The following is a 27,903-nucleotide window of genomic DNA, read 5'->3' as shown; positions in this document are numbered from 1 at the left end:
AAACCTGCTTGAATCAAAATGAAATCCTTTGACTCTGTGCCGATGACATTAGTAGCCGTACAGTTGTAATCGCCAAAGTCGTTCTGGGACACCGGAGTGACCTGTCAGAGAAAAAAAGATACGTCAAGGCACCACCTCTCTTCTGACTTAGCTAGCATGATATAGACATTAGCTGGTTAAGGGAAGCTCATTGCCTTGGCAATAGCAGTAATAATTAATAGTAATTATTGAGTGACAGAGCGAGAGAGAGAGAGAGAGAGAGAGAGAGAGAGAGAGAGAAAGAAAGAATGGGGGCGTACTGTTGCCATTAGCTTCAACAGCAAAATGTACCATGGGAACAGAGACAGTAGCCACGTTTCCATTACAGATTTGCACAAAACTTTTGCGATATTTTCTAAATGCCAATAAAAAACTATTGTGAAATGACGGCGTTTCCATTAACCGATGTTATGCGACTGAAACATATTTTTTTTCCTAATAAGTAATTCCAAAAATCATGGCAACGGATGTTGGTAGGTTTAACATTTCTAGAATGGAGTTTTGATCAAAAACTGTTGCTAAAACTTTCTAAAAACTTTTGCTGTGCTTGCCAATCAATAATCAAACTTCAAGATACATAGTCTCCTGTGACTACGATTCCTATGCAAAAAGTTTTATGCAGACTGTGTGCAGCATTAAAAAGTCAAGTAAACGCTTTATATTTGCTGCTTAGATGTAAATTTAACTATTATAATGACGGCTCGTAATGCTGTGATCTGATCTCAAAAGGCCTCTACAGAAAAATAAATCATAAAATTGAATATTTTCTGTATTTAGATACACCAGTTTAAATATTACAATCTATGCAATTGCAAGACTCTAAAAACATTAGGCTGGTCATTCACAATGTGACATTAACTTAATTATTGGTAATTAAGGCGAGACACGGCAGGCAAAAACATCGTTTTTTTTTTACTGGTCAATTTTGAGATTTGGGGATATTTGTCTTCAATAACATGTCTTCTTTCAGACTTGTGTTGAAAAAAAGTCCGAAATACACATTTAGGTCTTTATTTTATTACACTTTGTCTGTTTGCGTCTGTAGATTTCTCATAAATTCAACAAAAGTTCGCGTTCTTAATCAACGTGCTGCTCCGCGATCTCTGCCGTCAGCCTGTCATCAGAAGCACCGTTAGGAAGCTCTCTCTGTTGTGTACAATCCTGTCGGATCCAAATATGGTCATTTCCTTTCTATCAGCAACCAATCGTGAAAGTAAAAGGGCTGAATGCGCAATCTCATTGGCTGATGAAAAATCTTTAAAGCCCGTTTTCTCAAAATGACTTTTCTCTCATACTCCAAGGACGAAATCTCCACTTCAGTAGCACCTATATACACCAAACTTTCCAGACTTGTACCTAGTTATATTATGAAGACATTTACAGAGGGATTTGTAAATATATTATTCCTAGCCTGATTTATATAACATTTTATTCCAAAAAACATGGCGAAAATAATTTTTTTAAGGCTATTGACAGTATTTTCTGATTTACAGGATAACAAAAGTAGATATCCATAAATCCCTCTGTAATTTTTTTCCCATCTAATATGTAAACACAAGGAAAAAATTATTTTTAACCTGGCTTTATCCAATACTCAGACATCGTTTTTTAAAATATATGCAAATTAGTGCATATTTGATTAGATATTGCCTGATTTGCATATTTAAACATTCAATTACAGAAAACTTGTAATACATTTTTTTCTCATCTTAATGTAGGTAATCAACTGGGAAAGTTTCATGGTGATATCTGCTAGTTAAAAAATTTACCCTATTCACCTGTAGTGTCTCGCCTTAATGTTATCGGCCAGTAATGCGAAACCAAAATCAAAAAGTGAAGCTATGAAGAACTTAAATGACATGAATTATTCTGCCACACAATAAAAACAAGTCATTATATTCTCAGCACTTGTGGGCAGATATGGGTGTGCACTATTTTGTACATAAACAAAGAACAGAAAAAACAATAATTATTGTGTTTGCTCAATGCAGTATCGGCAGGCACTATTGCTATGATTTAATATCAAATGCTATATCAAGTGCTGAAGTATACTGAAAATGAGCTCAGAAAGCAATTATTAGTGTCAAATATGTCTTTAGTGTTGAAACTTTAATGAGGGGGCATCTTAAGGCTGATGGGTTTGAGTGGTGATGCAGTACCTCTAGGAAGCTGACTGTGGGAGTGTTGTAGATCTTGACGTTGGTGGTATTAGCGTTAGGCAGCATCTGGCCGTCACGGAACCACGAAATGGAGGCGCCCGGGTGAGCGAGGGCCTCGCAGGTGAGGTTAGCCGGATTACCCTCCCAGGTGTACACCGCCACAGGGCCTTGGATCTTTGGAGCATCTGTAATTATACGCAGTGTCAGCAAAGTGCAACCAACACAAGGACTGTTATAGAGAAAGACCTTGGGGCAAGAATATGATGGCTTCCAGCTGGCATATATTAACCATCATCCCCTCAACTACCTTTCAGAATTGCGATTTCTGATATCTGCTATTACAGACCAGGCGGTAGCTCTAGCATGAAGTCTATTGTCTGTTGTGAGTGTTGCTCACCTTGGCTAACTAGACTTTCCACTCCAGGATTGATACATGCAGTTGAGTAATCACATTTCCCATAAAGCTGTTGTGATAAGAAACATATCCACTCAAATCTTATCGCTATCTGAGGACCACAGGCTGCAACACCGCTGTTTAGATAATCTGGACACCCCAATGTCTCTCTTTGGATGAAACAGGCAATTAAATCTTATCACAACAGTGGCTGAAATGAATATTGGGAAATGTAAGGCTCGAAATGATTTCATGTGCAATTTTAGTGGAACACGGTTTTATTGTGTATGTAAGTAAACGGAAAAACTTTGCATTAAGATGCTTACTGATTCGACATGGCTAGAATTCGGCATGTCTTTCCTATTGGCTGCCAGCCCGAGACTCCATTTTTACTGTGAGGCTGAGCTCTATTTCAATAAAACAACACATAAACAATCAAGCAAGTCTTTAAAATGAAACCTTGAAGAAAAAAGTGGGAAATAAAACAGAGCAAGAGACTCCAGCTCAGACCGACTGAGTATGGGAGTGAACAATCTCATCTAGGATCATTTGAAGCAGACAAAGCACCTTTTCTTATCGCTAATTACTGCGAAACGCTCCATGCACTCAACCAAGAAGCTGATTACTCACAAACCGCACTGTGGCAAACTGCATTTCCACACAATTTCTATCAATTGCACATTGTGATGCTATCTCAGGAACGGGAGAAGATTTTTGGGGCAAGAAAAATTAATCCAATTAGGCTTTCATTGCACTTCAAGCTTCACTCCCTCCCACTTTTCTGAATTAGATTGTGGGAATGCTTTAAAATGCACAAGCAGATGAAAATACCTTTAAAGCTAGCTTTACTGTAATTCTCTACCAGGCAAAATGGCACAAAAGTGCACTCAGCCAACTGCAGTAAACATAATCTGATAAAAATAAGCGTTTGCTCTGAAAATTGAGTTTTAAGAATGTGAAGATGGCAGTATTTCATTTCATATGAAGAGCTCTAACTGTAAGAAATAAGCCTGGAAATCAACTTTAATTTGTTTGAAACAGACATACAGTAAAAAAAGCCCTCAAACCATCTATTCCTATCAGTTTCTTTTGTTATAAACTCAAAAAAGAAGTAAACAGACTGATTGTTTCATATCATAAAAATTCACTGAATAGCATCTTTGAATATTCTGCTGAAAAGACCAGTTCCATGCTGTGTAAGCTGGTTGATCTACCGTTGGTTAAAACGTTAAAAGTTAGTTAGTTCAGACCCTTTTAGGCTATGTTCACACCAAATCTGATTATTTGTGTATCCTATTGGAATCTTATCTAAATTACTGACTGTAATCGCACTGTATCACAACTGTTCGGAGAGAATATGTGTGTCCTGTGGCACTCTTTCGTTTTCTGGAATATCTGCATTGGTTTCTATGGAAATTATGTTGTGTTAGTAGGTATACGTCAAAAACAACAACAACAATGTGGAGGGGTTTTCAACACAGATGTTGTCTTTTTTACAACATGACAATGTGTAGCCACCGCACTGGACTACTGCGTCTTCTGAGACAGAGGCTCAAATGTAGCAGGCTGGTATGGCTGCTTTATTTCGTGCTGTCGTCTTCACCAGTCTTAAAATTCAACATGTCTCCATTATAATGTAATTTTCTGCTCGACCTGCACTGCAAAACAACCTTGTTTGTTTTCTAATGTAAAATTTCTGCAGCGACTTTCAGCATGTTTCCTATAACAACGTCTGATATGTTTACATTTTACGTGGCGTGAGAAAGTCACATAAACCACACAAAATCCGATTAGAGCGGTCAGACTAAAACGGATTTCCAGAAAGGCGAATTGAATGGGATTTCGAACCACATATGAATGTAGTTTAAAACGGATTTGTAAAAAGCGCATTTCATGTGATTTTTTTCGCCGTTCACACTTGCTAAATATGAAGATATGCACAAAAATCGGATTTGGACTAAACGAGGCTATAGATCCAGCATCCAAAACACAGTTTTGCTGGTGTTTTCAGCAGGATAGTAGCCAAGAAAGACCAAAGGAACATTAAAAAACACAAATAACCTACAAAGGACAAAGAAAGAAGTTAAGTGTTTAGCTTACAGCGCACTTCCAGGTACATGCTCTGGATGTCCTGACCAATGGAGTTGCGGGCAGTGCAGAGGTACTGGCCGGCATCGGTGAACTGCACGTACTTTAGAGTCAGGGAGGACACGCGGGCATCACTGCGTACAATCACGTTACCATCCAGACTCTATGGGAAAAAAAGAAAAGAGAGAGTGAGAGTAAGAAAAATATATGTAAAACAGAAGGAAATTAGTCAAAGTTAAACCTAAATGGGAGTGCTAGAGGCACAAGGGGGCCTTTAAAGTGATAGTTCACCCAAAAATGGGTTCACCCATTTTCTCACCCTCATGTTGGTTCCAAACCTGTGACGTTCTTATACAGCATGAAACACAAAAGACGACATACTGAGGCTTCACAACAGACACAAAAGAACCATAAAACTATTGTAAAAGTAGTCCTTTTAACTTCTATATATTCCAAGTTATTTGGGATGAGAAACCGATTAAATGTAAGAATTTCAAATAAAATCTTGACATTTACCTCTTAATGAAAGAAGCAGAAATCATTCAACTGATTCACTGAAAAGATCTGACTCAAAAGAATGATTCAATTAAACCAATGAAAGGTGTTCCAGTGAATAACAACTTTAGGTCTGTCGTACAGGTTTGGAAAGACAAGAGGGAGAGACAATTATGAAATGTTTTCATTTCTTCAGTGAAAAATGATCCAGATTCTTTATATCATTCCTTCACACAACTACAGACGCCAGTTGAATGGAAGAAGGACGGTATTTCTTTGTTTCAGCCTCTGTCTTTGGGCTCAGGGGGGTATTTTGGGAGACAGTGAGGCAAGGATCAATAATGAAGTGGACCACACAGCAGGGGCCAATTTAAAGCCTTTTCTCCTCAAAGCCTATTTAAACAGCACAGCTGGGACAATCTGCTAACAGTTTTCCTCCTCGACTCCATCCCGCACACGAGCGCATGCTCTTTAGCTCGTTCTGCATTTACTCTGCTGCCCATCTCTGGTTACTATGGTGATCTGAGATCCTATGGTTGAAGGGGCTTTGAATTCGGCAATCAATAGGAGTTCCAGCTGTTACAATGAAAACACGGCATGCGCTTCATCGCGGCTCTGTGTTGTTTGCATTTCAAAGCCTTTCTTTCTAGCTTTCTTGGTAGTTTCACTAGATTTTAAAAGCAACTAAAAAGGCCCTTCAGATCAGCTTCCAAAAGGAGCGAATTCACATCTTTACCCTGCTAATTCTTTCATGCTTATTAAACATGAAAGCTTTTATGACCTCATGCTTATTGAGAACCACATGGAATATTTGTACTTTTCATTTGTCACACCACATAACCACTTAAAATGAAGTGAAGGCAAAATAAAGTGTTTAAAAAGTAAATGGTGACAAGCTAAGGGAACTACTTTAAGATTAAAATAAGACTAAAGCCCTAAGATGCCACACATTATTATTATTATTATTACATTTTTTTTTTTTAATGAAATGTAAGAACATTACATTTGTTGTTTTCTCAAGAGCATGACATTTTCTTGACAGGTGAAAAATAAATAAGGAGAAATTTTGTCTGAAAATGTTGCTCTAACCTAACCTAACCTAACCCTACCCATAAGTTATCCCTAAAATCCGGTGGGAATGATAGATGAATAACACAGCACCTAACCCTGCTCGTAAGCCTAAACTAGACATCTCAAATCTGATTGGTTGATAGGAATGTTGTACCAGGATCAACAAAGATGCTGATCCAGGAACATGTTGTATTGGTGAAATCATGTTCACCGTCTTAAAGTGAATGGACCTTAAGGCAACTTGAGGCATTTTTTTTAAAAATATTTTTAATATATGGGTTATTTATTATTCCATATTTATAATAATTATAAATTATATAATATTTATTTGGGCTCTCGTTTTAATTGGCTACACATTTACAGTTGAGCACCTTGTGAATGGGACTGAAAAAATGTGTCAACTAACCATATGTTACACATACTGTACATTAGTGTTGGTTCCACGTTGTAAACTTCAAAAGAAGAAATCAAATGGAAATCCACAGATTAATGACACTGATGTAATTTACAAGAAAATTAATTGACTGAGTGCATCTGACTTGGATAATGTGACCCATGTTAATCAGAGAGTGCAGCCTCTTCCATGACAGGTTTAAATAGATTTATTAGTCATGCCAGCTGACACCATATTACTCAGTTAACAAACATGAGCCGCTCCTGTGCTGAAGCCAACAGCCACGATAATCACATGGATACTCAATCCCGTTCATTAGCTACAGGACATTTAGGGAGAAAGAAAGTGTAGCTGTCACACCTTGATATTAACAATAAGCATTGTTGACATTCATAAGCAGTATTCAATGCAGCAGAATGCAGCTGGATGCGCTCTGCATTTTCCGTGCTTAGCAGAGCGTACTTTGTTTTACCTGTGCTGCGACCTTGTTATTGGATGTACATGCATGCTGAATTGAAAATGGAATGCTGTTTTGAGCATCGACTGCAAACAGCTCAGCGTATGATTCACATTTTTCTTTAAGTGAAGCTACTGCAAAATGTGAGCATTAGCGTGCACCTTTCATCAGTGCCACAGACGGTCCCCTGACAGCATGAAAAAGGCAGCCGGGAAATAAGACGTTTCTGAAACCTGCAGTGGCACTTCATTTATAAAGTGCCTGTTCAATGGTCAGTGAGAAATTTGACTGCGAGCGGAATGGAGTGTGCATGGCGCTGAAATCCAATCAATTCCCAAACTTGATTTAAGGTGTGGTGGCTTAGTCACGATCTGAGGGATTGAGTGCTTTAAGTAACAACCAGGGTCTCGACCATAAATTCCATCCTGCTTGTGCCTCACGTTCAGAGGGCTGTTAGCATGCAGGTCTGTCGAGCGAGTCCCCTCCCGTTGCATAGTAATTGACAGTAAGCCAGCATACGCAGCGACTCTCCTGTTTTATGTGTGTACGTAGGGGCTGGTTGCATATAAACCTTCACGATTTCTTTGAACGTTAACCTTGAACGCTTCCGGCAAATCACTTTGTGCCTCTACCTCCTCGTCGGTTGTCAAATGTAGCAGAAAACAGAAGCGAGGAGAGAGAGAATGTTTCGGCTTACGTTTCAGCACAGAAATGCAATCGCGGGCCGGTGCGTATCTTATCTCGCCTAATAGAGAACGCAGGAAGCCCCATTCTGCCCATCCGTTTTTCCTGAAAGATCAGACAACCAACGGTGGATCAAAACCAGAGCTCACATTAAAAGGGCTTTTGTGTGAAAAAAAGGGATTTTTTTATTTTCCCTTAGGAGAAAATAGTAGGTGATGGCAATCATATTTGTATGACTGCACTGACATAGAGACAACGTTAAAAGGTGTTGCTGACTGTCTGCGAGGAAAGCGAGTCAAACGGTGTCCTGCACTTCACATTTCACGCTAGCACTCTAGCACAGACAAGATGGATCACAGTGTGTCCAAATGCGGATGGAAATAAATCTCAACTTTTGATAAAGATGGCCTAGCTTGAATTGATACAAGACATGTTGAGAAATAGTTGCCCTGAGGTGGTCTGCAGGAGTAAAAGTCTAGACAGTGAGCAGGACGGACATTCTAAGATTGAATGAAAATTAAATTAGAAAAAAGGTCATAAATACCGTTTACTGACATCCTTACTATTAGAGAGAGGAAATTATATATTAACTTCTAGAAGGGCTGTCAAAATATCAGAATTGCAGAAATCAATGGAAGTGAAATTATTCAAGATTCACATACATATACATATATATATATATGTATATATATAAAATGATTAGCATAATCTTGCATGATTATTTGATATAACACATTAAAACTGATTCACTGCCATTTGAGTATGTCTGAAAAGCAGGTCTGTAATAAAAATGAACAGAACAGTTTCTTTTTTAGGCTTAACTGTGTGCTCACTTTTGATTGTAGAGGGCTTATTAAAGCTACTAAAGTTATCCAGCTGTGAGCAGGCAGTGGTTTTATCTTTTAATGTTAATGTTCATGACTGATTAATAGTAGAAAAAGAATAAGAGCCTGGCAGATCCATTTACATTCCAAGGCAAAAGTATTTGATATTCTGGCACATCACACATACATTTTTTTGCTCCTCCTGTATGCATTCACTAAAGACATTTCCAACAACTGCACTGTAAACCCTAACGCTCAAAATAATTAATTGGTTTGAGTAGGACAAACTTAAATTAAACTAATTTGTTCAGTCAAATTAACTTTTATGAGTATTTAGCACTTTCTTTTTCTTTCAAGTTCACAGAACTGATATATTTTAAGTAAACTGAACTGTTTCATTGTTTTGAGTTTTATGAAATGATTTATTTTAATTTAAACAAACTTAAGTTTAACTGAAACGGCTGGGATGTCTATTTCCCAGCATGCTTTGCCGATGTCACTTGAATGGGAGAGTAAATGCTAAAATTAAGTGTAATATAATGTTTTTTTTTTTTTATATATTAATGTTAAGTGGGAGATTTAGTAGTGATTAATGTTTTGTTATGCTAATTTAGTAGAATTTCTGTTATTGTTGGTTTTAGGATAGTTACCATCATGGTGACAAGTGGTGCATGCGGCTTGATTTGAGAGCAAATAAAATCTTTATATTGTTGTACTCATACAGCAAGTGCTGTATAACATACTATTGTTAGCATGATAACATGTTAGCAAACTAGCTTGTTAAAACTATAAGTTAATACTAATGAAAGTGTTCTCATTGAGATTACATGAAGGTTTTAAGTTAAATGTATGAACTAGTGTACTCTGATTTGAATTGTTCTTAACTTGAAATGTTTAAGTTCTCTTGAATTATTGCAATGAGAAAGATGAATAAATATTCTGAGTAGCAGAAACTGAAAATGTTTGAGTTTGCTTAATCAGTAAATTTAAGTTAATTATAATTTAAAATTATATTTAAAAACAAACTCCAAAAATATAAGTGATGATGTACTCAAATGTTTGAGTTTATGAACTTAAAAAAATTGTGGCAACTGATTGCCTCACTTTTTTTAAGTTCTGCTTACTTATTCGGGTTTACAGTGTGTGTTTACATTAACACCTCGGCATGATGGGCATTTCGAACAAATGGGTGCATTTGACCATTCTTGCATGAAGCGTTACGTGGAGGCATGAATGCACTTCACAGCGCACGCGCACGGTATGTGTGAGCAATGAACATTCAAAGGCAGCCGTCTGTCAGTCACACAACACTCGAGTCAGTACTGCTTATAATGTAAAAAGATTGTACAACTGAATTTGTATTTATCATACATCAAAATAATTACAATGTGCTTAAAGTACATAGAATAGCACTTTATTGTATATGTGTATATGTATGTGTACCCCGTATTACACGCCCTGTCTGCTAACTGTGGTATCTCTTATAATATGTTGTTGAATATTGTGGCGTCTTTTAAATTGTGTTGTATCATATTTAATTTCAATGTTTAGCCTTGTTACTTGATATTGTGATGACCTGACGGGGGACTGCAGATGTAAAATAGCCTTGGGGCTAACTCTGGCATATTTACATTGCTGAAAAGCTAAGATGTTCATTAATATGCATTGTCCCTTTAAAAAAAAAAAAAAAAAAAAAAAGTAGTCTTTAACTCACAAACTCTTAACTATTCCAAAACTCTTGATGCAGTAATTTCCTTGTCTTTGACTCAGAGGAAAAGCGCATGTTTAAAGAACCATGTTTCTTTTTATCTGTACTCCTGAGGATTAAAAACATGAAGTGATGTGTGGGCAATCCCATAACTGCGGCCTTTCATCTCAGCAGATCAGATAAACAGTCCTTCCCACACAATCCATATGCATCTGAATCATTCTTAATCAGCAGTGCAGAACACAGATGAATTCTCTCTCTGACAGATGAATAAAGCAAGTAAAAGAATAACATTTCAGATTCAAGAATGCAATCACTTGCTCATACTGTGCATCTACAGATTAAGTCAACATGAAATCAAAACGAACCTATTTACTTTCTTCTTAATGCAAGTTCCTGGTGTATTGTGGATGATTATTCTTAATAATCATAATGTATTTTCCCTTTCCACTGATGTCACTTAGGCCATGCAAGCTTTTGGACGATGTTCACCATTAACCAGGCAAGATTTTAGCTAAAACATTTGGTCTGGTATGCATCTTCTTTTCCCAACTACGAATGGATAAAATACACTCTACAAAATGCATCCTGTTTAACACAAATGCGCCACATTACAGAAGTAAATTGGGTTTCACGTTGACTTTTTAAGTTATTCATCTCTGACATGTGGCGTAAGAGTTTTAGTATGGAATAAGTGAGGGTTAGTTAGTATATTTATGTTAACAGAAGCTTGTGCTGTCTGAAGCTGGATTTGGTTATAGCTGTGTTAGTGTCTCCTTTAGTGCTGCTACATTCCCCTGTCTGAGTCTATGGGAGAACACTGAGTGTTGGCTCATACTCTAAAGAAGTACCTGGCATGTTTCAAGGCTTGAAGCCCTTGCTTTAACACCCTCTCTTTATTTTCTTCCTCAGTCCCTTGAGAAAGTTTGTCCAAGGGGAATTCGTAAAGGAAAAAAAGGGCTCAGTTATTCTACTAAGAAATGAGAAGAAATAAAAACTTCACAGCTTAGAAAGACCCAATAGGATTGTCACAATTTCTGTTTATAGAAGCTATCCAAAAAAGAGCAATATGCTGCCTATAAAGAAAAGAAATGACATGACAATCATTGTAAACGAGGGATGCCATTTCATCAGATGCGATGTGTGTGGGTGTGTGTGTCTACAGGATTTTGAGGGTAAAAGAGAGCCAACACTTGATGTTCTAGAGTGATAAAGGACTTCTCTAGGATTAGTGAGAATCCTGGCTAGGTTTGAAGCAGCCCTACCTTGTGTTTCTCAGGTCGAGTCCATGAAGCCTAGGAGGATAGATACATGTAAAGCAAAACATGACAGAAATGAGAAAAAGCCTTAAAAAGAAAAATCAGCAGGCGCTCAATTAGACAGGCATAACACATGCACGTTATTCAGAGCAGACAGCTTGTGAAGCTCCAAAGACAACTTGACTTTAATCAAATCAAAAAATTGTTTAGTGTCTTGTTCCATACCCACAGGCAATAGACTTCTAAATAATAAACTGACTTTTATTTTGTATTTGTTTATGTGTGTGTGTATGATATATATAAATGGGCGACATATTTATTGTCATGGAGTTTCCCGATGTGAGCCATCAGCTAGTCAGGCCTTCACAGACAGGGCACGTCCTTAGCGAGATCCAAATCCACACGAATGGCTCGTTCAAAGCTAGTTTACTGTCTAGTAAACGTTGGAAACCTCTTTATGTTAATCCTGACTGCCGATGAACACATCATGTGAAAGAAATTTTTCTTGCTTGCACCGACTGAAAACACACATGAGAAACACCATGAGATTGCAGTAGGCTACTGAACATTGAACAGGCCATTCATGTGGATTTGGATAAAAAAAAACAGTCTTTGATGCCGTGCAGGTGGTGCCGTTGATGCCGTTTAACCCTTCAGAGTGGCGTAGTGGACGGGCATGCATGATTATTTATTAAAAAATAATTATTATTATTTGTAACACTTTACAATAAGGTTCATTAGTTAACTAACTAGTTAACATGAACTAAGAATGAACAATACTTTATTAATTTTAGTTCATATTAATTTAAACATTTACTAATACATTATTAAATCAAAAGTTGACATTAGTTAATGCACAAAGATTAATAAATACTGTAATAAATGTATTGCTCATTGTTAGTTCATGTTACTTAATACATTAACTAATGTTAGCTAATGAACCTCATTGTAAAGTGTTACCTAATTATTATTAGGCTACGTTTATTATTAAATTAATACTGCAATTAATTACTAAAATAACTATTACTACAATAATTTCATAGCGCATCACCATATAACCGACGCGCTGCGAGGATTAAAAGATTAATTAGATTAGCTCCTTATCAAAAACAACTTGTTCAACACGAAATGCTTCTCGATTCATTAAAATCCAAATTTTTTCACTATGGGCCACAAGAGGAATATTTCAATATTTCAAGAAAGTCAATTTGATTAATCTCCTATCGTCTCTGAGAGAATATGCGCTGTTAATGCAGTGTCAGATGCCAAAAGCTGGGTTAGTTTTTACTTAGTTTCTGTAGTGAATAATTGACTGTGGTTTGAGACTTCTTCACCAGCATAACTCTCACACAAAGATTGCACATTGCTGGCGTGATATGATATCCACTGGCTCGCCATCATTGTTTAAAATGGAAAAATATTTTGAATATTGCGACATGGCATTTTTCTTTATCACTAGTTGCTCGCAATACGATGGACAATGATTCACATTTTGTGTGCGTTATTTCCCGAGATAATAAATTAAAGTACTTTATTAAAGTATATAAAAATAATTTTATCCCTTAAAACTCATCTTTGATCACCCAAAATTACATATTTAAACGAGTTTTCTTCATCCCTTAAAATAGCTTAAATGTGACTCTACACACCCTTGCCTCATTAGGTATACGTGGTTCTATGAATATGCAAATTAGCCCCGCCTCTTGTTTTCACCACAGGGGTCTTTAAGTAAATTATTAAATACATGAGTAAATAAACAAGAAGGTAAATAAACAAGTAACAAGCAAACTGAAACTCGTTTGCTAAAAGTTTCAGCGAATAATTTGCTGATGCATGTACAAAAAACTTTAGATTTTTTTCTTGCCCCCGATAGATTTCTTGTCACCCATGTATATGACCTTGAACTAACCTTGTGTCACACACGACGAGAGGCACATAGTCAAAACATCAAGTGTGCCAATTTATTTTTTAATCTGAACAACAATCATACTGGATAGAAAAGGACACATATAGGCCATTTGCAGGCAAGTAAATCATATTATACCTCAAACATGAGTGGATGCTCAAACATCCAGGTGACATGCATATTATCTTGTTAATGATGAGAAAGGTCAGACGCCCCCCCTCCCCCATCCCCCCACAATCCATCAAAATGCCACAGCAATAATGGCAGTCCATCAATAATTAATAACACAATAGGAATACATTTGAAACGATGCACACCTTGACACCAAAGCAATATGTCCAAGATCTACTGCCTGTGATGCTAACTGTGATCACCTCATTCATTTCGTCTATGTCCCATAAGTCACAGGCAGCAGCTTTGAGCCTTAACGAGAGCCATTCTTCCATTTGACAACATAGATCCCTGTATTCTTTGAACGGGACAGTGATGAGTAGTTTTCAGTGAAGGTTTTTATACCTTCCACTCATTTGTTAACCAGAAATCAATCAATGACGTTGCCATCTGGAATTGCATCGCCGAGAATTTGCATGACTCACAATAGAGGCTGTTGAGGACGTGACTCCAACCACTGATAAATCAAACAGACATGAATAGCAGACAACCTACCCATTTGACTTATGACAGAATGACAACGATTCCATGAAAGCTTGCTCGTCATGAAGGCAGCGTTCTATTATTTCAACCGCTAATCACACAGTTTGGAAATCTGTCGCAGATAAGTGGGATTTCAGGATTCATTATGAAATCTGACACTGATCAAGCAGAATAATTTACGATTAAAGAAACTACTGTAGTCTGCTGAGTTCCAGGTAAATATTTAAAACAGTTAGTTTCACTTGAACAAAGCACAGCATTTTTTAAACCACTTAGGTCTTTGTCTCTAAGTGAATCAATCGAGTCGTTTGTCGGATGACAGTTAAAAGTAGTCTCATGTAGCCAGACTTTGGATAACTGCATCTGTCTGGTCAACTTTGCAGCTTATTCTGACAAAGTACTGCCCACTTAGATGGGATGAAATAGTTTGACTGATATCTGAAGTGATCACAGTTGACAGGAAAAATTTGCATAAATGCATGAAAAACTATGAAAGCCTGTTTCCACCTCAGAGTAAAATTGTATTTATTAACTAATGGAAAGTTAAAGGGAAAGTGAAGTGGCGTGTAGCCAAGTATGGTGTCCCATACTCAGAATTTGTGCTCTAATTGTGACTTTATTTTTCACAATACGTCTTTTTTGGGGCAGTGGAAAGTTCTGCACGTGATCTACTGACGACGTGCAAATTAAAGACACAGATGCAGTCGGATCATTTCCATAATGATTCCTAAGAAGACCAATGCAATCTACCAAATTAGCATCTGGTTTAAGACATGCTTTTTTTGGGTGGTAAATAATAGCACAAATATCAATAAATTGACAAGCGCAAACCTTAATAAATCACCTTGCATGATTCATTTAAATACTCTCCTCCCATAAATTTTGCGTCTGAAAGGGAAACTCTTATAAATGCATATTCAAAGACATCAGCTGCAAAAATAACCCTGTCCATGCCTTTTCAGCGCTAATTGTACACTGTGTCTTTAGTAAATCCTGACAGTAGTTTTTTAACACCAAAAGAGGGTTTGCACTGGAGAAAGCTGTTAGTAAATCTGCCCCTATATTTCACACCTGTGACTTGATTTAATATTTATCTCATTATCACCTTTTTTTTTCTACTTATTTCACTTATCACTTATTTTTCTTTAAGGGCTTGCATAGAAAACTATAAAGAAAAAAAAGAACAGAAGAACTTGCGAGATAGCCATAGAGAAAGCCATTTTTTTGTCAAATATGCATCAGACAGTAGCATATCATCCAACTCTGGGGTGAAATTACAGCAAATGACACTTGAAAATATGACTGACATAGTGTTAGACAACTAAACCTTAGTTCCTACAACAAGCCCATCTGAATTTGCAAGCCACTCTTGTTTTACAGTGGCTTGACATCCTTTATTCCTCTATTGATTTAATCACTTGCTCAATGACAGCTTGTCAAAAGGTTACAGGGGGTTAAAACCTTGAGTTTGGCACCTGCTTCAGCTATCTTGGCAGGTCGACCCTCTTCTCTTAAAACACAATCCTGGTCACGAACTCTCCTGTTGACCTTTAAAACAGAACCTCTGTCTTATTACTCTCTGCATGCATATAAACAGCCTCCGGATAACACTGATCTGTAAAGAGCAGAAAGATTATCTGTCCATGTAAATAAACTTGCGAAGTCACATAAGAGAAATAACAAATCTTAAAAGGTTTTTTTGCAGGTGCTTCTGCAACATGGTTATCCCGGCAGGGGTGCGTGTTAATGGTTCTGAGTGCATAGACACAGGGTAGTCTGCTTAAAGCATTAGCAGAGCATAGCATGGACCGTACTGACCTCAGATCAGCAGGGGTGCCATTAAGAAACTATCCTTAGAGAAAGGGCAGCTTGGCACTGGACTCCACAATAAGCTAGCAGCCCTGAAATGCCTCTTTTGATTGTATGATTCATACAGTAGCTGTGTCAAGGACAGCTCACTAGGTCCCAGAGAGAGCGGCTTAAATTATAAATGAAGGGACAGCGACTCCACAGAAGTCCTCATCTTCATTTAATGTTAAGTCCCTTGACTCATGTGATTTTCAATGCATAACACTGAGTAACTATATTGTTTTTACGAGATAGTTCATTCAATATTTTTTACTCACTCTCATGTCATTCCAAACCCATTTGCTGTTGCTTATTTCTGTACAACACAAAGAATTTTCTTCTTATACATTCTTACCGATACAATGGCAGGTCATAGTGACTACAGCTGTAATTTTTTTTATAAGATTATTTTTAAGAAGCTTCTACAGATATTAGCCTATTATGCTCACCAAGGCTGCATTTGTTTGATCAAAATACAGTAAAAACAGTAATATTGGAAAGATTATTACAACTTAAATTAGCTTCTTTCCCCGATTTTAAAATGTAATCTTTTCCTGTGATGGCAAAGCTGAATTTTCAGCAGTCATCAGTGTCATGTGATCCTTCAGAAATCATTCTAAAATCCTGATTTAATGCTCAAGAAACATTTACAGTGTTGGTGCCATATTTGATTTAAAAGCTGCTCTCGAGGTGCAGTGAATATGACAATTATCAGTGCATAATGACTTGCACCGAGGTCTGTTTATAGCAATTTCAGTCATTATTTTATTGTGTATTAGGTCTGTTTAGGAGCTTGGCAGATGTGGTCACTATGAACTCTTGATGTATGGAAAAATGAATCAAAGTTCTAATTTCGTGTTCAGCTGAAAAACCAAACAGCGTTCAGGTTTGGAACAATGTGAGGGTGAGCAAATGATAACAGAATTTTAATTTTTAATTTAGCTATCCCTTTAATGGCCTTTCCTTCTGGATGAATAATCAAAAACGTGCCTCTTCTGTCAGAACGTGACATCTTTGTGAACTCTCATTTCATCCAACAGGCAGAACAAAAAGCAGACAGAGAATCTTCCATAATGTAGTTTCTCGTAGAGTTCAGGGGAGACCAATCTGTTCCAGTCCGACTCAGGCATGGCTCATTTGGTAGTCACAGCTTTCTGACTTCTCTGAGGTTTCTGTGCATTTCTGACTTATTCAGATGCTGGAAATTTGTGGTTGGGAATACAGGGCACATATTAGAGACAGAGGATTTAAGTAGACTGCAGACATACTTATGACTCATCAATCCACTAAAGATTCACGAAACATTCTTGAGAATAAAATTCTTCTTAACTGCTATTTTCTTCTCATTTTCTAACTTAGAAACATATAATAATATTTTGTATTCCCAAAATCTTTTCTGAAATATGTTTGTATCCTTTTTTCTTAAGATGTTCTTCATATTCATGAAAGGAATGTTCTTAAAAATAATTGTAAAAAACATCTTAAAGTTAAGATAACCTCCAACCTGTCTTAAATACACAAAAGTAAGATGTTTAATGAAATTACTGGGTTGTTTCCAATATTAAGCTCTGCAAACACATTACTAGTACCATGAATGTGGACGAGTACACTGACACCGATCGATCATTTGCACGTATACATGATGCGTTCACTCTAGCTCGAAGCACTAGCAAGGACGCATTCACAGATTACAGGCTGTTCTCATTGAGGCTCTCTTGGCTATCCGAGGACCCATTTAGATATAGCAAAAACATCAATGGAAATTATTTTACATTGGTGGTGTTCCTGTTATATAAGCTGTTCGGACTATGCATTACGTGACAATAACCACAGATCACACTTACTATTACATATCACGCATTTCATTTATTGAACGCGGTGATGAGGCCCCATTGACTTAAGGTACGCCTCATTACACACTGCCTGCACATTTCACTTTAAGGCAATCCTCGGGCGGCCATCAAAAGATATAAGCATACATATAGCACGATCTGTCTGAATACTCGATTCTCATTGGTTGGAATTGTTGAATGCACAGGTAGATCCAGTCAGCGAACACACAGAAAAATACAGAAGCACTGAAACTCGTTGACAATGTTTTTGTCAATACAATAGCTTCACTATTTAATAGCTAAATTATAAAATCATGTAATGCACACCTAGCTGTAGATTATCCCTTACACATACATACACAGGCTCCAAATGTATCATTTTTTGACCCATATCAGCCACAGATCAAAATTTACTGGTCACAGTTAGTTTTATTGCTGAAAATATTTTTTACTCCAATGAGACTGAATTATATTTACATATATTTTTTGACAGTTGACGTTTTTTTAACAGCTATGGAATTTATTTTTCATTTATTATGTGTTTTAATGTTGTTTTTCAATTTTCAGTTACTGTTAGTCACCATGACATCAAAATCAAAAAATGTTTAATGTATGGAATATTGTTGCATTTATTATAAACAATGTATCTGTGCATATCATTTTTAAAAATTCATATGCACTCATATGCACATAATATTTATTCAAAATAACTTCTCCCTTCTGAAATGACATCTCTTCTCTGATGACTCACATGACATCACAATAGCAATCCACAACGATCCAATCAATCAATCAAAGTCCAGCCCTCCATTTTTTCTTGTTCAAGAAGCCGTTTGACTCTGGTATATGTCAAAATAGGGAAGAAAATATTACGTCAACCTACGTTTCATGCAAACTTTACTTTTGGAACCCATTTACACTATGTGTGAACACTACAATATTACACTATTTTCTGATGCAAATTGTTGTGGTAGTACCTGATCAACAATGATTTTGTGAGTGTTAACACTTAATTGTTCTGGAAGAATGAGGAAAATGAGAAAATGTAAAATGAAAGCATCAATTCACTGCATCCTGTAGATGAGGTGAGAGACGAGTGCATATCAACAATATCAGCGCTAATGAACTGCTAGAAACCCCCCGCAGGAAAATCCAGGTTAATATAGTTTGCAATTTTGAACATGGTAGCTGGTTTCTAGATGGTCTAAGCTGGATATTAACTAGTCAAAGAGCTGGTCAAGATGGTCAAACAAAATATTAGCTACCAACTTGATTTAGTTGTTTTTTGGAACATATTTGCTGATCCACCTACTGACGACGACAAGCTTGGATGCAGCCTGCTTAGACAGGTTGCATATAATATGTTCTAAAATAAAAGGTTAAGTGAGTTTGGTTGTTTAAACACAGTTTAAGTCCTTTCCTAACATCAAAATGAACTAAATCACATAATCAAACTGTAACAGTCACCAGCTGGAGTGCCCTTGAGAGCCACCAGAGGGCACTCCACATCATTCCCTCACAAACTACATTTCCCATAATCCTTTGCCCAGACTAATCAGTCATGATCACATTCACCTGTATGTCTTTACCTTGTTTAGCTCACCCCATATAAGCCTGGTTTTCACATTCATTCCCTGCGAAGTCTTGTTAGTTGTTTACACTGCATCTCTGAGCGTTTCCTCTGTTTTCCATATTCCTGGTTTTTGATATCTGCCTGTGTCCTGGTTTTCCCATTCCTGCCTCACCCTCTGGATTTGTTTGTTTGATTGGACTGATTTACTGTGCTCTGACCTCTTGCCTGTTTTCGACTACGATTGTGGATTACCCTTTCAATAAAACTGCATTTGGATCCTCAACCTTTGTGTTTCAGAGCAGTTCGTGACACAAACATTGTTTACAAGATTAGGCCTGGACATTCACAAATGGATGTAACCACTTTTGTAACCAAGTTGCTACAAGTGCAAAGCGCTCATGAGAAGTATGGAAGTCACACAAGAGTAAAATATCAATTCAGAGCAGCATGACAAACCAAGACTGTGATCATTTCTTAAAAAAGCATATCCATCTGGCATTCTGAGTGGAGGACCAACAATAAAAATGATCATAAACGAAGCAAGCCTTCATTGTACAGCTGGAATTCTTTTTTTCTTTGACAGCTATGAATATTGACTTGACTAGCACGAGATAATACAATGCAAACACAAGGAAGGATGCAATCTGGTGGGCTATTGTCAAATATCATCTTCATAGTGAACCAGATGTACACGTAAACATAAGGTGCTTTTTCATAGTCCACCTACACAACGTAGCCCACCAGCAGGAGGAGAGAAAACTGGTCGCTTCCCAAGTACTGCTGGCATAAAAACAGGGTGACCAGTGGCATTTTCTAATAATACATGAAGGATTGTATGTAAGGATTGATTCCCATGATGCCATGGATTTGATGCATACAGTATAATTAAAGTATGGCAGCGTCTATTTACACAAATTGAAAGTAGCATATTTTCTTAGCTATAGATGATATTTATACTAAGTTTAAATAGCAATAGATTCTATTTACACTAAGTGCAAGAAGCAATAGATTCTACTTACACTATATAAAAATAGCAGTATTTTCATTGCAATAAGTGTAAATAGTTAGATGCTGTTTATACTTATAAATAGTGGCAGATACTATTTGCACCTCAGTGTTGTTGTACATTACACGGTATGCAAAAACATAGAGTGTAAATTATTATGTTTAGTAAAATTATTAAATTGACAAAGCCCTCCCTACAACTACACCTAACCCTAAACACTTTATTATTAAACACACGTTAGACACTATATATCCACTTTGCGAATATTTTCTTAATTTTTATTGAAAATAAATGCCTTTCCGATCTGATATGTGATGGGAAAAGGGAGTAGAGTGAGAGCGAGCAAAAGGCGGATTCAAACTCGGGCACGCATCTTTCCTGAACGCTATTGCGACTGTTGACAATGCAGCGTCTTCCGTCATTTTGTGTGGCCCAACCAGACGTCAGTGTGCGGAGTTAGTGTAAATAGCCTCTGCCAACAAGGCGGGCTATTTGCACTAAGTGTAAATAGACACTCCGTTAAAGTATTACCAAAAAAAGATTTGAGGCTTCAGAGACTTGTAAACATGCCTGGACTTCACACCTGCCTACTGGGCCGAAACCCACTAACAACAACCTCACATTTCCCTAACTAAGACTGGATATGTAGGATAGGTTTTTTCTTAGAGAGAGGAAGAGGAAATAAAGTTTGAAGTGGTTGGGGGCTACCCATCAGGCTGAGAAGCAGTAAGAGCTTTTAGCAGCTGTCGATGAATCCTGCTCGCTGTACTATGATGAAATATGAACTAAAATGGAGTATTTTGAGGCTGTTAATTAGATAGCCTGCTTGACTAAATCAGAGAAGTTCAGACTCCAGCAGAGTGGCAGAGAGCCCGAGCGCTGGTGAGCCTGCTGCTTCTGAGACATAAAAAGCCTTTTACTCACTAACATAGGCCTACAGAAATCAGGAGAACTCCTAAAAATGTGTATGGTGTTGGTTTGAAACCTCTAGAGCAAACCCTGCATTTTTTTTTTTTTAAATCAGGGTGATTAAATCAGAAATTATAACCTGATCTTTTTTTAAACATTTTGGTCAGTCGCAATATGCTACACACAATATGTCCTTTGATGAAATGACAACACGCGTCTTCAGAGAATACTAACTAACTGGCCTTTTTGTATGAACATACACACAATATACAGATTTTTATGGAAAAATTCTTTTTTTCATCTTTTGTAACTTCATAAATGTCTTCTCAAAAAAAAAAAAGAAAAAAAAAAGTTCTTTCATTAGGCATTTCAATACAGCTTCCATGGCTTTCTAGAAACCTTTTTGGCAACCACATTTAATTAATAGATATAAATGCACGGTTGCTGCAGGTGTTACTTAATGAGGTATATCAACCGGTTCTCTATCCTTGTTTGAAACTAGCAGAACAGGTGCAGGAAAGAACGTCTCACTGTAAGCAACAGTAACAACAAAAGGAGTCTCTTTTGAGACACCACCCTTTTTTTTAAACAAGCACATTCTGATTGTAAAAAGACTGAAACACCCACAATAGAGTGACGCATGTATGACGTCATAACCCAGACGTCCAATTTACTGGTGGTTCCTTCAAGATTTACCTGAGAGGTTTTATAATGGGTTTTTTTGATTTAAGTGTAAAATTAAAGCCTGTGGTAAACATAATATACTTAGACGTATGTTTTTACAACGTAAATTACACACACCCATAGAAAAAACGTGAATTCTGAAGCAGTAATGTTAATTTTTGAAAATGTACGTTTGTACGAAATGTACGAAAATGTAACTAGATAATACCAGGGCCTAAAATTAACACTCACCAAGCGACAAATGCAAGTAAAAAATCAGCACTGCCGAAAATATTAACGGTGTCAGTGTGTCACTCACCAGTTGGCCAGTAAAACATTTTTGAATTCTAACAATGCAATGTTGTAACAACATGAACGTGAACGAACGTGAACAACGGTCTGTACAGCTGACGGGTCAGAGTTGCACCATCACGAAAGTTTCAGCCTTTCCAATGTAAATAAGTGCTGGAACACGAGAAAGGGAATTCGTTACTCACGCGCTGTGTGCAAACATCCGATCCGAACCGCACGCCCTAAAAGCGTGTGAGACAGCGTGCAAAGTTGAGCTCTCTCGTGCCTTCCTGCACTTAAATGGACAAATTCACTCAAAATTGTGTCATAAAATGCTGTCCAGGCGAGTATCAAACATAGCAAACATAGTCGTTTTTATGTCTTAAGTGAATGCAAACACACGCATAGGGCCCTATTTTAACGATCTGAAACGCAAGTATCAAGCGCGAAACGCAAGTACACTGTAACTTTGTGGGCGGGTCTTGGGCGCTGTTGCTATTATACCGGCGGGATAAATGACTCTTGCGCCCGACGCAAATCTAAAGTTGGTCTGAAGTAGCTTCATTATTCATAGGTGTGGTTTGGGCGTAAAGTGAAATAAACCAATCAGAGTGACATCTCACATTCCCTTTAAGAGCAGGCGCGCTTGTTCTATAACGGATTCCTATTATAACGGCGGATTCGCCAGGCGCACGCCAGGAGGGGTTCACAGCCGAGGAGACCGACGTTCTCATCAGGGCCGTAAAACACAGAGAAGTGACATTGGGGATGGAGAAACCCACCCAAATTAGCTTCGGTTAAACAGGCGTATAATAATTTGGGTAGATGTGTAAGCTAGATTTATGCCTATTTTTTCACATCTTCATGGACACAACAATGATTTCCCTCGTTTGTTAATATTTTTCCTTGTAATAATGTATGGTTTTCTAAAAATGAGAACTGCTGTGTCTGTGTGTAGATGAGATAAGCAAAGTGTATGCGCGTTGTGCACACGCTACATTGGTTATGGCCAAGCATGCGCCCTTAAAATAGCATATGAATAACATGCGCAACGCGCCACTGACTTTAGACTAGGTTTTTCCTGGTCAGTGGCGGAATTGTTTTCTAAACCTGCAAAATAGCACCATGGAACGTTTGCGCCGGAACACACCTCCTCTTTGTGCTGAACCGCCCCCGGGAGCGCAAGTGTATTTCTTAGTTAACCGACGTGCGTCTGTGGAGGGAAAAGTCTGCTGTGCGCGGGTGCAAAATAGGAATGATACATGCGTCGGTGTACAAAGTCAATTGCGCTGGGTGCAAGATAGGGCCCATAATCCGTGTGTGCATTCGGTCTTAAAGCAACAGCATCCTAATTATCCTGCTACTGTCTACGTTTTTAATGTTAAAGGAACACGCCGATTTTTGGGGCGATTTTTTAATCACCGTATAGATAGATAGATAGAGTTAGATAAGTCCATACCCTTTTCATCGCCGAGCGTGCGTAACTCTGACTCACCCACCACTAGCCTAGCTTAGCACAAAGACTGGAGTAAACGGCTCCAGCTAGCATACTGCTCCCAATAAGTGACAAAATAACGCCAACATTTTCCTATTTACATGTTGTGATTTGTATAGTCACAGCGTGTACAAATAACAAGTTCACATGAGACACAGCCATCTTCAAACCCTATACATATTGGGAACTATATTCTCAGGCGAAGCACTGCTACTTGGGCAGAGTGATTAAAAATGTCAAAGTATCATCCAGTCAAAGTATCATCCAGTTTTGTTTACCACAGGCTTTATTTTACTCATAACTTGAAAACCCCCATTATAAAACCCCATAAGAAAATCTCAAAGTAGCCAGTGGTGAAATAGACTTCCGGGTTCTGACGTTATTCCTGTACCACTCTAAACCATGATAGAAATAATAGTCAAATGTATTCAAATTTCTACCGTTATATCATTCCAACTGGTATATTCGAGCCGTAGACCTTTAATACCAAGCCTTTTGCCCACTGACCCCTGATCCCTCAACCTCAGCACCTGCTCATTCTCGGTGAAGACCCGACGACCGAAGCTCCAGATGATGTTGGGAGTGGGGTCACCTGTGGCCTCGCAAGTTAGTGTGATCTGCTCCTCCAATTCAGAGGCCGTCTGGTTTTCTAGGAACGTGATCTTGGGTTGCACTGTTGAACACACAACAACAACAAACAATGATTTTCCTCTTGTGCAATTATTGAGCCTTTACAATGGTTGTAATACCACAACTGTGCTCTTAAAGGGTTAGTTCACCCAAAATTTTTAATTCTGTCAGTAATTACTCACCCTCATGTTGTTCCAACCCCGTAAGACTTTCGTTCATCTTCGGAACACAAATTAAGATATTTTTGATGAAATCTGAGAGCTGGCTCACTCCTTTATAGGCTACAAGGTAATTGATATCTGCCAGCCCAGAAAGTTAGTAAAGACATTGTTAAAATAGTCCAAGTGACTACAGTGGCTCAACCTTAAGGTTATCAAGCGACGAGAATACTTTTTGTGCGCAAAAACCCCCAAAAATAACAAAGATGAACGAAAGTCTTACGGGGTTGGAACAACATGAGGGTGAATTACTGACTTACAACATGAATTACTGAGAGAATTTTCATTTTTGGGTGAACTAACCTTTTAAGTTGATGATATGAGCACTGGCTGGGCATTTTCAATATTTAATCAACACATTGCTTTATTTTATAATTCAAAAGAGGATCTTTTGTTTAAGGAATGCAGTGGAGTAGCACTTTGATTTACTTTAGTTGCTTTGGCTCTAATCTAAGCGCTCTGAAGCAGTGCCCATGGTGGCTGGAGAAAACGTCTACATGATGAGCAATACAAATATTGTGATTGCATTTTGAACTGCAACAAATAAACATTTCAGAACTTGTATTCATGCAAATATGATATAAATGATAAAATACGAAGGCTTGAAATCAGCTCTCAGGTTCAACAGTGTGCTTAAACTATAAGCTAGGAAGCTAGGCTTTTCGTCTCAAAATGAGTCCTCTTTCCAACTGCGATTGTTACTCTTTAAGAGCATTCACACTTGTTCTCTCTAACCAAACTCAAATCAGTTCAGTTGATCAGAAAGTGAACTGAGTGAAAAATAATTCAGTTCTCTTTATAGTCACATTGTCCCTGAACATAAAAGATTGTCCTCTTTGGTTGCTATTGGGTTATTGTCCACTTTCATTTAGAGTTTTTGGAAAATATATAGTATTCCATTTAAAGATGCTATTTATATATTTAATAATTATTCATTATAATTATTTATATAAATCAGTGGTTCCCAACCTTTTCCACACAACCAAACATAAGTTTCCTTGGTAACACTTTACAATAATACGGTTCATTAGTTAACATTCGTTAACTACCACAGATAACGTGAACTAAGAATGAACAATACTTCTATAGCATTTACTAATCTTAGTTAATATTAATTTCAACATTTAGTAATACATTATTCAAATCAAAGGATGTATTTGTTAACATTAGTTAATGCACCGTTAACTAACATGAACAAACAACGAACAGCTGGATTTCTGTTAACTAACATTAATAAAGATTAACTAATACAGTAACAAATGTATTGCTCATTGTTAGTTCATTTTAGTTAATACATTAACTAATGTTAACTAATGAACCTTATTGTAAAGTGTTACCGTTTCCGTGGCCCGCTGCAAGAAATTTAACAGACCTGACTATTTGTGTCGCGTTGGTTTTATGAGGACTTTTTTTGCTCTAGCCTTAATACACATATATCTGCAGATCTTTGTCCATTGCTGTTGCATTTTCACCGGATTCTAACTAACTTAAACACCTCTGATTGGCCATTGCATTCAAGAAATCAACAGATATGTCTGTGATTGGCTACAATGCTCAACAATGCTCTCTAGAGCACAAACATAAATACACACTGGAACTTTTGCCAAATCTGTTTTGCCAGTATCCTATTATTACAGCTTTACCTGAGGGTGCTCTTGCTTTCATTTGAGGGTGCTTGGCACCCTCTAGCACCCACATGGAACTGGACCTGACTGAGCCTCAAGAGACTCTGACACATAACAATTAGACCGTATAATCATATTTGTGGTTGTCTAGCATTTACTAAGCACTGTGGCTGAAGAGAAGAAAGTTGCAAACAGAAATCAGGCTTGACGTGAATTTCATTCCGGTAAAATAATCTGTAAAGCTAAAAAATGTCAAGTAAAGCTAAAATAAGATAATTAATGTAAAGCTTCATTTCAGCAACACAGAGCAGTAGCTGCTTGTTCTCCACTCCCACACATGTGAAGACTACCGCTAGGTCACTACTGTATTTTCTTCATTTAGCTTATTTTGATGTCAGGCATTGCTGAAAATGTATCCTTATTTGTAGAAGAAGAAACATCTGCATTTGTCCTTTTTAGCGACCCTGTTGATAACCATTTTGTCCATGTTTAAGTCTGTTGTAGCCTACAGTAACTGTATGCAGCAAAAGTATGGAAGATAAATTGATGGTTTATTCTTAACACAACCAATCAGCGAGCTTAACAGTTTAATAATTATTTTTAGATATTTTATTTTTAATTTTATATTTATATTTTTTTGCACATATTAACAAAATTATTATTTTTATTAATAGTAAATGGTGCCCTCCTGCAATATCATCATAGCCCACAAGTTGAAAACCACTTATATAAATAATTGTAATAAGTATAAATAATAATTATATAAATGATAAATGATAATAATAATAATAATAATGATAAAATAGTAAACTATTATACAGAACTATATATACAAAAAGATTTACATTTATATGTACACTATATATATATAATGCTGTATTATAGTTTACTATTTCTATACTGTACAGACAATTCTAATTCTAATTATTATTATTATTATTATTATTAATCCTTATAGAATACTATGACTACTACTACTACTACTACTACTACTAATAACAGCAACAACTACATTTTTATACAATATACACAGAAAATATATTTAATTTTCACAATGTATAGCATTTATTTTTGGAAGAAAACGTCTTGGTTACTAATGTAACCCTCGTTCCCTGATGGAGGGAATGGGAGACATTAGGTTGACGTGACAACGTAATTGAGATCACTTCAGGGAGCCCTATCATCTTTGAGTGTCGACAGAACGAGCCAATGAACGTTGGCGTGCGTGAATCGCGTCACACGCCCCGCCCCGCCCCGCAGCGTGGGGAGGAGCCGAGGAGCCGAGATCGTCACGGCCATTACAGCGATGGTCAGCAACAGTGGCGACGGGACGTAATGTCTCCTGTTCCCTCCATTAGGGAACGAGAGTTACATTAGTAACTGAGACGTTCCCCATCAGTCGCTCACGTTCGACGTTACATCGACGTGACAAAGTAATTGGAATCCCTATGGAAAACGCCACGATTGCTGCCACATCCAGCACCCTACGCAAGACTTTCAGACCCCCAACTGACTGGGGCATAAGGCCTGTGTAGAGGGAGTTCAAACTGCTGTTCCGTTATACCCCACACAGTGGAACTCTTGGATAACACTGGGAAAGCGTGTCTTTCCAGGGGTGAGGGACGCTGCGGAAGCCACATCCTGCCCACGTAACATGTGGAGAATACACATATGGACTGGC

General features: G+C 37.5%; 1 protein-coding gene across 5 annotated transcripts in view; it reads right to left on the bottom strand.

Annotated features, from left to right (window-relative positions):
* ncam1a (neural cell adhesion molecule 1a) overlaps window positions 1–27,903 on the bottom strand; it is a 243,423-nt gene that overhangs the window by 44,408 nt on the left and 171,112 nt on the right. For 4 of the 5 annotated variants that reach the window (XM_084387599.1, XM_084387597.1, XM_084387598.1 and 1 more), the window contains exons 8-12: window positions 24,280–24,422; window positions 11,579–11,608; window positions 4,693–4,843; window positions 2,199–2,383; window positions 5–101 (exon numbers count right to left, since the gene is read on the bottom strand). In XM_084387599.1, the coding sequence (XP_084243725.1) occupies window positions 5–101; window positions 2,199–2,383; window positions 4,693–4,843; window positions 11,579–11,608; window positions 24,280–24,422 (606 nt within the window). The remainder of the gene's footprint in view (window positions 1–4; window positions 102–2,198; window positions 2,384–4,692; window positions 4,844–11,578; window positions 11,609–24,279; window positions 24,423–27,903) is intronic. The other variant, XM_084387600.1, reaches the window with a different exon arrangement.

This window comes from Rutilus rutilus (assembly GCF_951802725.1).
Source record: "Rutilus rutilus genome assembly, chromosome: 18".
Lineage (NCBI taxonomy): Eukaryota > Metazoa > Chordata > Actinopteri > Cypriniformes > Leuciscidae > Rutilus > Rutilus rutilus.
This window is presented reverse-complemented; position numbering and strand designations above follow the sequence as displayed.